The following is a 14,896-nucleotide window of genomic DNA, read 5'->3' on the forward strand; positions in this document are numbered from 1 at the left end:
TTGGCATCTTCCACGGTTCAGCCAGAACAAACTGGGCACTGTGCAAGATGTAGAGGATGTATGCCTGGAGCAAGATGGGCATAGTACCATAGAGTGTGGGTGGGCAAGATGGGCATAGTACCATAGAGTGTGGGTGGGCATAGGGAAAGGCTTAAAAATAAATATTAGGTTGACAGGGAAGGTGGCATTCAGCTTTATTAAAAATTACTATTATATGCGGACTTAAGATGAGCCCCACTGACAGGCATGGGGCAGATTTGATCATAATCTGAGGGCTGGGTGTTTGTCCCCTTTGGCGCTCAGCCAAGGCTCAAGACCCAGCGTGTGCTTTTCATCGGCTCTGAGAGATTGGCATTCTCTGCACGTAGTTTTTTAGTCCATCGTTGGTAATGATTATGCTAAGAACCCAGAGAAAGAGGAGCTGGGCCGCCGCGGGGACTTGATGACATCCCCCTAGATGCCCCCAGAGAGCAGTTGATGTGAGTTTTTATGCTTGAGCGTCTTGTATTATAATGAATTGGGGACTGTGACACCATCCTGAGGCCAGCAGGCAGAAGGAAATTTTCATTGTATTATTACTATTATTATTTTTTGTTTTTGAGACATAGTCTCCCTGTATAGTAACAACTTGCCATGTAGAGCAGGCTGGCTTCAAACTCCCAGCCTGTTTCTGTCCCATACGTGCTGGGATTAAAGTGTGTGCCACCATTGGCCAGCAGGATTCTTTTATAGTTCATAAGATTGGTGTGTGTGTGTGTGTCTGTCTGTGTGTGTGTGTGTGAGTGTATGTGTGTGTGTGTGTGTGTGTCTGTCTGTCTGTCTGTCTGAGGTTGACCTCAGGTACCCTTCTCATTTACTCCTCCACAGGGTTTCTCATTCTCGGTAACTCAGTCAGAGTTGCTGGCCACCAATCCCCAGCAAGCCTCCTGTCCCGGCCTTCCCAGGGCTGGGATTACAGGCCCAGGCTGCTAGCCACCCCCAGGCGGGCTCTACATCAGTGCTAGAGTCTGACCGCAGGCTCCCAAGCTTCCATGGTGAGCGCTTTACCAGCTGAGCTGTCTTCATCTGGTTAGTAGAGACAGGGTCTCACACAGTTATCAGCCTGGCCTAGAACACACTATGTAGTCCAGGCTGGCCTTGAACTTACGGTAGCGTGTTTGCTGTAGCTGGCATTGCAGGTGTGAGCCATGCCCAGATGCCAGAGGCACTACAAGGAGACAGGATTAACTGAAAAGTCTGAGCACCCCGGGAAATTAGCTCTAATCAAGTAGCAGAGAAGCCAGTTGCCATTTAATTATGTTTTGAAAATTTATCTTCCTCTCACTAGAAGTTTTATCTGTGGTTTAAGAAGGAAAACATAGATGAACTACCCACTCAAACCTAGAGAAAGCATCTGCAAAGTGTTAGGCTTAGACTGAAGGGTTTTAACACTTCATTAAGACTGTCAGCCAGGCAGTGGCGTCAGCCTTTAATCTCAGCACTCCAGAGGAAGAGGCTGTGAGTTCAAGGTCGGTCTACAGCCTGAGTTCCAGGACAGCCAGGGCTACATAGAGAAACCCTGTCTTGGAAAAAAAAATTGTCATTAAAGTTCTTAAAATGCATTTTTGTTAGTTTGTAAGTTCTACCAGTTTAAATGAACCATATTAGTGTTCCATGGGAATTTTCACCTCATACAGGCCTAAGAGGTAGTCCTCAGCCCAGGTGAGTTTTTGTCTACTAGGGGAAATTTGCACTAGAGGGAGCACAGAGAATCTTTAGGGCTGTGAAACTATTCTATATGATGTTGTTAGGTGGCTACACACCATTATATATTGTCCAAACCCATGGGATAGGGTTAAACATAGATTAACTATAGAAAAACGTTCACCCCAGCTATGTGTCCCCAAAGAAACAGAAGCATACCCACACATTGCTGACAGCATTATTCCACCACCAAAGCATGAACCTCAAGTGTAAATTATGGCCTTTGGATGCTAATGGCATCTCCATCATCAGTTGTAATGTACCACCATTGTGGAGGGGTGGTACTGATGGAGGAGGCATCCACGAGGGAGAACTCTCTCTGCAGCTTTGGCCATGATCCCAAATCTTTTTTTTTTTTTTTAAAGTTAAGTCTATCATTGCCTTTGTGTTCTTGATCTGACAAAAGTTGTGCGTGTGCTTATTGTTACAAGACCTGCTCAAGATTGGACATCTTGTCATGGGTCAGGGGAGAGCTCTCGAGGTCCTGTCCTCCTCTGAAAACATAAAGGCAGACAATAGTAGCAGAGGGAAGGCACAGCCAAAGTTCTCCCTTTAGTATCTGTGGGCACTTAGTGTTCACTAGGGGAGGGAGACATTTTCTTTAGTGGTGTAACCACAGGTAGCAAGTCCGTGCTCCTGTAAGTAATTTCTCTCCCGGGATCTTGTGAACAACACAAACCAAACCCTAATATGAGGGTTGGAGAGATGGCTCAGCAGTTAAGAGCACTTGCTGCATGTGTTGGCTTGGTTCAAACGTCCTTCATAGACTTAGATATTTTAATATTTGGTCGCCGTTGGTGGCACTGTTCGGGGAGGGTTTGGAAGTGCGGTCTTGTTGGAGGAGTCATGCCACTCACTAGAGGTGAGTTTTGAGAACTAAAAGACTCTCACCATTTTGAGTTCCCTCCCTAGTCGGATTTTTCTTTGGGACCCCAGCGCACAAATGATGGCATACATGGAGACGTGTTAACTATGAAAGCTTAACCTTAGCTTAGGCTTCTTCTTAACTAACTCTTATGACTTAAATTACGCCATTTCTACGTCTCCATTCTGTCATGCACCACCCATTCTGCTTCCCCCCGTCTCTCTCTCTCAGACCTAGAGTCCTCCTCCTACTTTATCTCTCTGTCCTGAAGTCACACCTGTACCTCCTGCCTAGCTATTGGCCTAGCTTTTTATTACACCAGTCACAGCAATACACCTTCACACAGTGAACAAACATCCCACAACACCTCTCTCTGTTCTATGCTTGCCATTGAAGATGATATCTCTTAGCTTCCTGTTCTGGCGGCCACGCCTTCCAGCCATGATGGACCCATTCCCTCCGGAATTATAAGCCTGAATAACCTCTTTTTAGAAGTTCTCTCTGGTCATGGTGTTTAATCACAGCCTTAGAAAACTGACTAGTATGCTGCTCTTGCCGAGGACCTGGGTTCATTTCCCAGCACCCACATGGCTGCACACAAATGCCTGTAACTCCAGTTCCAGGGCATCTGACACCCCCTTCTGGAAAGGACCAGTATTGCAAATGATGTGTACACACATGCATACAAAATATCCATACACATAAAATCTTAAAAAAACTTACTAAAGCAGAATCACCAAAAATAAAAATACAAATACAATATTAATAATAACAATAGTAATAAAACAAGCTATCAGGAGACTCTGCCAAACAGCAACAATCACATAACCGATCAACCAAACAAAAAACCACCGTAGCTGAGGCTGGTCTTGAACTCCTTATCCTCCTGCCTTCTCTTCCCAGGTGCTGGGATTAAGTGTGTATGCCACCGTACCTTGTTTTGTATTTATCAGTCTGTGAGGCATCCATCATGAATATATGGAATATTTATGTTAAAGGCCACTCTTTAAGCAAGCCTAGCACTTCCCAGTTGCCTTCCCTTCCTTTGCTCCTCCCCATCAATTGCACCTTTTTTGTTTCTGAGACATAGTCTCACCTTGTGTCCTTGGCTCTCCTGGAACTTGGTTTGTAGATCAACCTGACCTTGAACCCATAGAGCTCTAACTGCCTCTGCCTTGGGATTAAAGGTGTGCACCACGGCTCCTGAGTTTTTTTTTTTTTTTTTTTGTTTGTTTGTTTGTTTTGAGACAGGGTTTCTCTGTGGCTTTGGAGGCTGTCCTGGAACTAGCTCTTGTAGACCAGGCTGGTTTCGAACTCACAGAGATTCACCTGCCTCTGCCTCCCGAGTGCTGGAATTAAAGTCGTGCGCCACCAACTTGCTCCTGGTTTTAATGTGATGCCAAAGGTCAAACTCAGACCCTGGAACACATTTGATAAGCATGAACTGCACTCTTAAGCTGTGGCCCCAACTCCTGGTTTCTTCATGTTAGATTTTCTGACCATCACCTTCAGTTGATTTCACCAAGCAGATTCCAGGAAGCTGAGAATGTATAGGTAACTTTTTGACTGAGCCAGGTTGAGAGCAGATTCTCCCTACAGAGAGGACCCTCCACCACAATGAAGACCGATGATAAAGCAGATTGCCAGTGTATAGATTTACGGCCAGTCTGGGATGGAGCATGCTAAGCATGCATGGATGGCTTCTCTGTTGGGTCTTCCTTCAGCACTGCGCACACAAAAAGGTTGCAATCCATTCTGCTAATTAGTTAGCAGTGCATCTGCTCTCTTGGCATGTGGTTCTTTGGGATGGCTGCACATTACACATTGGAGTCACTTAGGGGAGTCACTTAAAACACCCCAAGACTGGAGCAGTGAACCAAGGCTGGGATTTGGTGTGATCCATGCATTTGTATTCTTCTTGTTTTACCTTTTAAATGTTATTCACATTTGCGTGTTCATGCAAGCACACACAGAGAGCATGGTGTGGCATTTACAGAAAGATCAGAGGACAGGTGGCGAGGACCCCTTCTCTCCTCCCACAATGTGGGTCCCAAGGATTGAACTCAGGCCATCAAGCTTGCCTGCAGACACCTTTACAAATTCAGCCAAATCACTGGCCCATGGTGGTCTCAATGTGCATACCAATGCTTTAAAAGTTATGTCCTTATGAGAAAGCCAGGCTGTCATCAAACAGGAATGGTGTTAGAGTCTCTTTCAGTCTGAACATACTCATAAATATCTATTCTGTGCTAGGTGCTAAGGTAGATAGAAATAGACAGACGACACTAAGATTCCATATATATATATGGCTTTAGAGAAGGACAGTGGTTCCAGCAGCAGGCGGATCTCTGAGTTCAAGGCCAGCCTGCTCTACAGAGTGAGTTCCAGGATAGAGAAATTGCCTTCAAACAAACAGACAAATGACTTCAGAATGATAAAATCCAGTTGAAATCCTAACCCCAGCACTTACTAGTGTACGACTTAATTTTCCTCCCTCCCTCCCTCCCTCTCTCCCTCTCTCCCTTCCTTTCTTCCTCCTTTCCTTTTGAATAAGCTGCATGCAGTTTCAGTGTGTAGTCAAGGGTCAAGGTGACTTTGAACTCCTGATCCTCTTGCCTCTCAAGTGCTGTGGTTGCAGGCACATGCTACCCCTACTTTTGGCTTAATTTCTTTCTAAATAATTATTCTGTGGTGTGTGTGTGTGTGTGTGTGTGTGTGTGCGCGCGCGCGTGTGCCCTCGTGTGTGTGTGTGTGTGTGCGTGCGCGCGCGTGTGCCCTCGTGTGTGTGTGTGTGCGCGCGCGCGCGTGTGCCCGTGCGTGTGTGTGTGTGTGTGTGTGCGCGCGCGTGTGCCCGTGTGTGTGTGTGTGTGTGTGTGTGTGCGCGCGTGTGCCCGTGTGTGTGTGTGTGTGTGTGTGTGCGCGCGTGTGCCCTCGTGTGTGTGTGTGTGTGTGTGTGTGCGCGCGTGCACACACACTTGTGAGTGCAGGTGCCTGTGGACGCAAGAACAGGGTACTGGGTCCCCTAGAGCTAGGGTTACAGCCTGTTGTAAGTCACCTGACCTGGGTGCTGGGAACCAAACTCTGGTTCTTTGAAAAAACAGTGAAGGCTCCAACCCCTGATGCTTTAATTTCTTAAGTTTTGAATGACTTGGTAAAGCAGACGTATTATAATAATGTCTACTCGAGAGCTGCTTCAGGATTATGGTGGATGTTAGTGTTCTTTAATTTCAGAAAAGAATTTTAGCTCGGTCCATGCAACATCTGAACTAGTTTTGTTTAAGAGGCACATGCCTGTAAACCCGACACATAAAGCAGAGTCAGGGAGCTCAGAGCTAAACTCTTTCTCTTTCATAGTGGGTTTCAGTTTGGCCTGGCTTCTTGAGACATCACTAAAACAAAACAAAACAAAACAAAAAACCAAACAAATCTTGATGGGCTAGTAGCTTTTCTTAACACAGGGTTTCTCTGTGTAGCTCTGGCTGTCCTGGATCTCACTCTGTAGACCAGGCTGGCTGGTCAAACAGAAAGATCTACCTACCTCTGCCTCCTGAGTGTTGGGATTAAAGATGTGTGCCATCACACCCACCTATTGGTTTACTATTATTTTTTAAAACTATGTGGCTTTATGTGGGTCTGAGGGTACATGAGATGTGTGGATGCCGATGGAGTCAGAAGAAGGCATTGGGTCTCCTGAAGCTGGAGTTGATACTTGATTGTGAACCACCCCACATGGATGCTGGGAGCCATACACAAGTTTTCTGAAAGAGGACTGGGGTCTTATCTGCTGAGCCATCTCTCCAGCGCTGCCCAGAGAGCCACTGGCCTCATGGTCCCTTGAAAAGCCCCAGGTGCCTCTTCTCCAGGCTTTGCTATCCCAATATTTTACACCTGTGATGCAGTCCATCTAAGTCTGTCTGTCTGTCTATGAATATATGCCCTGAGTGCAGGTACCCGCAGAAGCCGGAAGAGGTCGTTTGACCCTTTGGAAACAGTTACAGAGAGTTGTGAGGGGTCTGTTGTGGGTGCTGGGAACCAATGGACAACACTATTTTGAACTTGCTTTCTTGTATGCGTTTCTCGGTTTCATAAGTCATTTCTAGTAGTCATAGAGTGCACAGAGCCTCGATGTTAGCAAATGCCAAACTCCCTTTCAGACATCGCCCCTTCTTAGGCCAATTCACACTCTGCCCCTTGTGGATGTAAGTGACGCTGCCTCTACACAAACAGCCCCAGCCCCTTTCACTCTTCCCGGATTGCTAACGAGGCTGGACACTTTCCACACACTGACGTCATTGGGCTTTGTCATTTGGAGGAAAGGGCGACTTAATGATCTTGGCTTAAATGTACTGAAAACATGTCTTTGTAGGGACATCTTCATCTTCCTGATGCGGGTCAGCCAACCCAGAGGTGCAACGCGGCAGGCAGGCGCCCACTGCAGACCGGAGAGATTGGCTGCAATCTTGCAGAAGAGTGGAGTTTGGTTCCTAACATCACATCAGGGGCAGGCTGTCCTGTCCGGGTAGAGCGGCCAGGCTCCCCGCAGGGCCCGGGATAGCAAAGGACGGCACCTCGGGCTCTCCGGGAGCGGCCCCACACTCCCAGCACAGCATCCTGCGAACCGCCAATTTCAAACTTCCCAGCCCTGCCCCGCCCGGACGCCCTTGCCCTCTTCCTATTGGTCACCAGTCCAGGGAGACAGGATCTGATTGGTTTTCTCATTTCACTTCCTCCAGCCCTCCAAGACCAGGGCGGGTCCTGGCGGAGACCCCCTGCTGTCCATCAGAGATGGAGAGCGCTGATTGGGTCGGGCACGGCTGGGGCCCGCCCACGCCGTTTTCCTCAAACGCTGGGGCGGGAGGCTCAGGGCGGAGCGCGGCGAGTGTAAGCCTGGGGTCTGCGGAGCGTGATCGGGTTCGTGAGGTGTGTGCGGGTGTCTGGGTGTGTGTGTGGGCGGGAGGGGCGTCCCCTTTGCCCGGTTTCCCTGCTGCGGCTGGGAGCCTCGGGGTCGCGGGGCCCATGAGGGTCTGCTGGGGTTGCTGCCCGGGTTGTGCTGGGGTAGCCCCAGGGTCTGTGCGTTCACTCCCGAGTCTGTGGGTACAGCCCTGGGGTCTGTGGGTGTAGACCCGGGATCTGTGGGTACAGCCTGGGGTCTGTGGGTGTAGACCCGGGATCTGCGGGTACAGCCTGGGGTCTGTGGGTACAGCCCTGGGGTCTGTGGGTGACCCGGGATCTGCGGGTACAGCCTGGGGTCTGTGGGTACAGCCTGGGGTCTGTGGGTGTAGACCCGGGATCTATGGGTACAGCCTGGGGGTCTGTGGGTGTAGACCCGGGATCTGCGGGTACAGCCTGGGGTCTGTGGGTACAGCCCTGGGGTCTGTGTTCACCCCCGAGTCTGTGGGTACAGCCTGGGGTCTGTGGGTACAGCCTGGGGTCTGTGGGTACAGCCTGGGGGTCTGTGGGTACAGCCTGGGGTCTGTGGGTGTAGACCCGGGATCTGCGGGTACAGCCCTGGGGTATTCTGGGGGAGCCTGTGGAGGGGAGCCTGGGTTGTGCTGCCCCAGGCTCAGGGCTCCTTAAAGAGGGCGGAGTGCCCTGTGGCCTCTGCCTCCTGTAATGTAAGCCTTGCCTGTGTTGTTCCTACCCATGGCACTTTCTACCATCTGTGTGATCTTAACTCACTGTCTTAACCTCTCTGTTCCTATGTCTTCATCCTCTCCCGTGCCTAACCTGGCGCCCCTTCTTGCATCTTCCTCTCTGCTGTGATAAAGCCTTCCTCGGGACCCTTGGCCTCTGTCCCCTCCAGGGACAGTACACTCTTCTCTCCCCAGATCTGCAGGGCTGGCGGTCGGTCATCCAGGCCTTGGCTCACACGTTACATCTATTCAGACAGAGTTCTTATCTTGTAATTTACGAATGTTACTTTTCATATACTTTTTTAACTTGTAAAGTTGCAGATGAAATATTAGATATTTGTAGTCGTCAGAATGCACTAGAGGGACAGAGCAGATGGATGGAGCAGAAACAAACACGTGGGGTTTATTTATTAGCATGGCTAACGGGCTGCAGTCTGACTAGTCTACAATGGCTGTTGGGTCTTGTTTTTTTGTTTTTTGTTTTTGTATGTATGCACCATGTGCCTGCCCAGTGCTGTGGAGGCTGGCAGCACCCTGCTCATCTGATTCTTTAGGGAGATAAGATCCTGCTCTGAATGTCAGCGCACACTTGACTTTCCCCATTGTCCTTCAGCGCCGGATGCTGGAGAGATGTTGAAGTTCAAGTATGGAGTGCGGAATGCACCGGATGCCAGCGCCTCTGAGCCCATTGCCAGTCGGGCCTCCAGGCTAAATGTCTTCTTCCAGGTAAGAGGTCGCCTACCAACCATGTGCACCCACAACTGCCAGGGTTACCGCCTTTGATCCTTTTCTAGGCTGAGACTAATGTTCTTGGGGAGGGGGTTGTTTTACATGATCTGACTGAGTTGGACAGAGGTGCCGCTGTGCAGATGGTTACATGACTAGGCCCGCTCTTGGGACATCTCATTGTTATTCTCACACTTCACGTGTCTAAACTTTTTATTTTTTCCTGAGACAGGGTTTCTCTGTGACTTTGGAGCCTGTCCTGGAACTGGCTCCACAGACCAAGCTGGCCTTGAACTCACAGAGATCCGCCTGCCTCTGCCTCCCGAGTGCTGGGATTGAAGGCGTGTGCCACCGACGCCCAACCCACACGTCTAAACTTTGTCCTTTCAGCTAAAGAAAGAAAGGAACGATGGAACTTTTAAAAAACCAAAATTGTTTCTGGTGCGTGTGTGCATACGCCTGTCTGTCTGTCGGCTGTGTTGTGTCTTTCCGGCTGGTTACCCAGGGAGAGGGCAGCAACAGGCTTCGGATCCCTTGGAGCTGGAGTTACAGGTGTTTGTGAGCTGCCTGACGTGGGTGCTGGGGTCCCAACTGATAGAGTAGTGAACATGCACTCCAACCACGGAGCCGCCTCTCCAGCCCCAGGGTAGACAGCAGCTTTTTCATCAAGGGTTGCCTGCTCTTCTATTTATTTGTTTTTTAAAGATAAGTTCTTTTTAATATGTGGCCCTGACTGTTCTGGAACTCACTCTGTAGATCAGGTTGGCCTTAAACTAGAGCCACATGCCTCTGTCTCCCCAGTGCTGGGATTAAAGACGTGCACCACCACCTCACTTGGTGGCTGTCTGTCTGCTCTTTAGATTAAATACCGCACCTATGTAACCATGTCCCTTGTGAGATACCTACCTGACATGTCCTTCCTCCTGTAAGGACAGATGCCGTGAAATTATTTCCATACAGTTTTCTAGTTGTTTTGTTGCTGATGTATGTGGAGCACTATATATATATATACATATATGTATATGTGTGTGTGTACACACACACACACACACACACACACATTCATAAGTCAAGAGGCAAATAGAGAGTGGTCAAGATTGACACTTGAAAACTATAGTCCAGTAGGTGTTTGTTGTGTTGCTTTGGGTAAATTAATTACACCTTCTTCGAATCTGCTTTTCATTTTTGATTTATTTTTTTGAAACAGGACCTTGCTATCTAGCAGAGGTTAGCCTCAACTCTGTGTGTGTTTGTGATGAATGAGGGTAGGAGCGTGTGTGTGTGTGTGTGTGTGTGTGTGTGTGTGTTCTCATGCATTTGTGTTCATACATGGTGGGACTCAACTGGAGGGCCATGGATAACCTTGAGTATCTTGTTTTTTTGTTTGTTTTTGACTGAGTTCTCTCTTGTTTGCTGTGTTTTCAAGACTAGCTGTCTCCAGGACTCTGATTCGATAGTCTCAGTTTCCATCCCCTGGGGGGGGGGGGCATTTAGGATTAGAGACCTTTAGGCTGCCGTGTCTGGCTTTTAGGTGGGTTCTGGATATCCAAACTCAGGGTAATCAGGCTTGTGCAAAGAGCCGTTCCAGAAGATCGGATGCCCTCTTCTAACCTCCGAGGGCACCAAGCTTACAGGAAAAAAACCACCTGTACATGTAAAATAAAAATTAAAATAAAAAAGAAAGCTGTAGCCGATGTTGTCACAGCATCCTTCTCAATTCAGTCTCCTAACAGACGGAAAGAACTATTGCTATTTACAGTTTGAATAGGGCAAACACGGGGCTTTTCTAACGTCTCACAGCTCCTAATAATACAGTGGACCTCTTAGGACGGTCTGATTTCAAAGGTCAATCACGAGACCCCTGGGCCACGTTACAATCACGCATCAGAGTCGATCTACCATATTTTATCCTCGAATGTCTTGTAGGCAGGATTCTGAGTGAAACTTTCAGTGCTGGTTGGTTTTTTTTTTTTTTTTTTTTTTTTTTTTTTTTGTTTGTTTGTCAATCTAATGCACACATACTGAATCACCTGGGGAGAAGGACCCTCAACTGAGAAAATGCTTCATCATCTTGGCCTACAGTAGGCAAGCTTGTGAGGCATTTTCTTGATTAATGATTGATGTGGGAGGGTCCAGCACACTGTGGGTAGAGTCATCTCCTGTGCAGGTGGTCATATATATATATATGTGCTCTTACAGTTTCCATTTCTCCCCCCCAGTTCTGCTCTTACTTGCCCTCATGACTGGCTGTAGGCAGACATAAACCCTTCCCAGTCCATCTTGCTTTTGGTCAGTGTTTGTTACAGCATCAGAAAGCAAACCGGGACACTTATGTCTCTTTTTAATGCTGAGTGACTTTAGTTGATTTTTTTTTTTTCTGTAACAATATACCCAGGGGTGTGTACTTCATAAATTGTAGAGGTTACACAACTCACAGCTCTGCAGGCCCAAGAGTAAGCCAATGACATCTGCTTGGCTCTGCTGAGGTCCCGGTAACAATGGCACCATACTGGCTGGAGCATGTACAGAAATCACGTGGGCAAGATGGGAAGGGAAGGACCAGAGCCCTTTCTAATACCCTGCCCCTGGCTCCCGAGGTTAAGAAAAGCATTTTGTCTCTTGGAGACCAGATAAGTGCCTCACTCCCTCCTGAAGACAGATAACCTACTACAGTGTCTCATTCTACCTTTTTTTTTTTTTTTTGTGACTAAAACTTTTTTTTTTAATTTCTTTTTTTCATTTTACATGTCATCCCTAGTTCCCCCTCCTTCCCCCTCCTCCCTTTCAAAGTTCCCACCACTTTGACACTGGGGTCGAAGCTTGCAGCACATCAGCCCTTGGAGCACAGACCACAGGCAGACAGCAGCCAATTACTGCCTCCCGCTCCAGGAAAGGTGCTGTGGCAAAGTGTCTGGGTACGGAGACTTGACCTCAGATGTGCCTGCTGAGGCTGGTGTGCTGTCCCCACGAAGGGCGGCCACTCCGGAGGGCTCCCTCCTACACAGGGCAGACTTCCAGAGCCACAGAAGCCACACAAATCGACAGGTGGCCAAGCTGCCAAGCAAGGATGTAGAAAACAAATAAAAGGGGGGGGGGGAAGCCATTACTTTCTGGGCTTTTCATTTCCTAAAACAGGCATTTTAAGAAACATGGAGAGAGTAAGAAAAATCGTCAGAACAAAGGGCCAGAGGTTCCCCCCCCCCCCCCCAGCTTTTGGAGAAGGTATGATAGGGTGCTCTTGGGCTCTGGGCTTCAGCCTCCTTGAGCCTCCAGGAACTCCCCGTCTGCCTGGGTTTACCTCTCGGGTGAACAGGGAAACAAGGAGACTTACTTCCCATAGTTAGAGGCAACCGAAGATCAGGCAGGAAGGCCCAGGGGCTCAGGACCAAGTGTCCTGGGGAATTTGTTAAAATCAGTTCTAAACTGCAGTCTAGAGAGTTTTATTGCAGGAGTTGGGAATGGGGGCCACAGAATCTGTTCTGTGATTCTCTAGCACTGCTCTTTTATGCTGCCCAGTGTTGTGTAACAAACCCTAAAGCTTAAAGGTACAGTGCCGCCTTTTCTTAGGGTTCTGCCAGGCATTGAGGCCCAGCTGTTGGAAGGCCGAGGCAGGCGAATCTCCATGAGTTGAATGCCAGCCTGGTTTATATAGCAAGTTCCAGGCCAGCCAGAGCTGCAAAATGATACCTTGTTTCAAAACAAACAACCACAGCGCATGTTTCAAAACAAACAACCACAGCGCAGCTCTTTGGCAGCACTTCAATGGGTGGCTTTGCCCCAGCACCCCGTGGCATCAGCTGGGGTTACTCAGGCCACAGTCAGCTGAACTACACCTGTGTCAGTAGAATCCAGGCACCAACTGCTCACCGAGGCACCCATTTAAGTTTTAAATGGGGATGTTATCATGTGTGTGTGCACCCATGCTTGTGTGACCACGGCCCGTGTGGGCATGTGCCTTCGCGCACGGATATCAGAGCGGGACTTGGAGGAGTCGTGAGCCTCTTCGCCTTGTTTTGAGGCAGGGTCTCTATTGTTTTGCCAACGGTGTATCCCTGGCTTGCTGGCCTACAGGCTTCTGTCGCCTCCCCTGCATCCATCGCCTGTGTCCCAGGAAGACTGCGTGTGTGTGTGTGTGTGTGTGTGTTACAGGCATGTTTCTACATCTGGCTTTTTACGTGGGTTCCAGGCACCACACTCAGTCATCTGGGTTCAGGGCAGGCACTTTGACCGGCTGAGCCATTCCCCGGCCCACATGTGGCCTCTCCATGTATTTACGTATTTATTTACCTAGGCTACCTAGGCTCTTTTGTTATTTTAATTATTTATTCTGTGTGCATTGGTGTTTTGCCTGCATGTATGTCTATGTGAGGGTGTCAGGTCCCCTAGAGCTGGAGTTACATACTGGTGAGCCGCCACATGGGTGCTGGGAATTGAACTCAGGTCCTCTGGAAGAGCAACCATTGTGCTTGACCACTGAGCCGTCTCTCCAGCTCTTGTGTTTTTTTTTTTTTTTTTTTTTTTTTTGGTTTTTGTTTTTTTTTCCCCTCTGAGAATAATAGAAGATTTCCCACTATGTGGGTCACTGGTGGCAGCCACTCAACTTTGCCACTGTGACACCAAATTTGTCACGGGCGTAATGTAAAGGAGTGGGAATTGGCTACTTTCCAGCATAATAACTCTGTTTATAATTCAGGCAGTGGGCCTCGTCTGGCTCACAGTCTGTATGTCGTGTGCCAAACCCTAGATGTCACCTAAACTTCCGTGCGTGGCAGCTGGCTCCCCGCCCCTCCCCCTCCCCCAAGGCAAAGGCTGTTTGGTTTCTTTGAAGCCTACACGACGTCATGTCATCTGTGTTACTCTCTGCTGTTATTTAAAGTGAGGCTAAGGGACAGGACCTGTGCAGGTTGATAGCGGTCACTGAAGGGAAATGTGGCGTGTGCCTAAAACTGTTACTGGACCTCTTTTGTCATAATCCTCCTGCCTCAGCCTCACACATGCTAGGATTACAGGCATGTATCAGGCCCATGTCCCGTTCCCCCGGTGTGGGGGTGACAGGCACTTGCCATGATGCCCAGATGTTTTACATGGGTTCTGGGGATCTGAACTCACGTTCTCATTCTTGTGTGATGGGCACTTTATCACCCGAGCCTGCTCCCTTGCCCCTGGATTCCTAACCAAACCTCCTTTCTGGGCTTCCCTCCTTTTTACAGAGAGATTGCCCCGCATCCATGGCCCCACATGGGAATCATTGCTCTAAACCAGGGGTTGCCAGCCCGGGGCTTGAGAGGCCAGGCAGTGCGCATAAATGAACCAAGCCGGCCAGCCAGAAGACGGGAAGTGGAGTCTGCAGCGAGCTTTAGCAGACACCAGGAGGGCAGCATCACTCAGCCCCTGCTGTATCACCAGGCAAAACGGGCCAGACTGACTAGAGCATCAGGAAAAGACAGACATTCTGATTGTGTGTGTGTGTGTGTGTGTGTCTGTGTGTGTAAAATCTGATTTAAAAATATTGGCAGATAATTCCAATTATTTTAAATACTTTAAGCCAAACAAAACATGTTTGTGGGCTAGACACAGTCTGCCAATCTGTAACCGATCCCACAGATGATGAATAAATTGGGCTTCACGGTAGGCAGCCATTCCTACTACTTGGGATGAATTAGAAGAGGCCGCAGTTGCGTTAACAGTGGTCCAGCCGTACGGGGAAGGAGTGTCAATCATTGTTTCCTATTGAAGAGCTAAGCTATCCATCCCAGGACTTGCAGAGTCCACAGTAACTATTTCCATGAAGCTCAGACTCTAGGAAGGAATGATCGCTGTACAGGGATGGGATGGCGCTCTTGGCGGACTCTTTTTTTTTTTTTTTTTTTTAGCCCCAGATGCAGGTGAAAAAACTCACAGCAAAGGACCCAATAAATAAAGCAAATAA

General features: G+C 48.6%; 1 protein-coding gene across 1 annotated transcript in view; it reads left to right on the top strand.

The window, feature by feature from the left end:
* The first annotated feature begins 8,856 nt into the window (after nt 1–8,856).
* Cit (citron rho-interacting serine/threonine kinase) overlaps nt 8,857–14,896 on the top strand; it is a 162,097-nt gene continuing 156,057 nt past the window's right edge. Inside the window, exon 1 of the mRNA XM_051176511.1 lies at nt 8,857–8,967. Within this exon, the coding sequence (XP_051032468.1) occupies nt 8,872–8,967 (96 nt within the window). The 5' untranslated portion in view covers nt 8,857–8,871. The remainder of the gene's footprint in view (nt 8,968–14,896) is intronic.

This window comes from Phodopus roborovskii, unplaced genomic scaffold (genome assembly GCF_943737965.1).
Source record: "Phodopus roborovskii unplaced genomic scaffold, PHOROB, whole genome shotgun sequence".
Taxonomy (NCBI): Eukaryota; Metazoa; Chordata; class Mammalia; order Rodentia; family Cricetidae; genus Phodopus; species Phodopus roborovskii.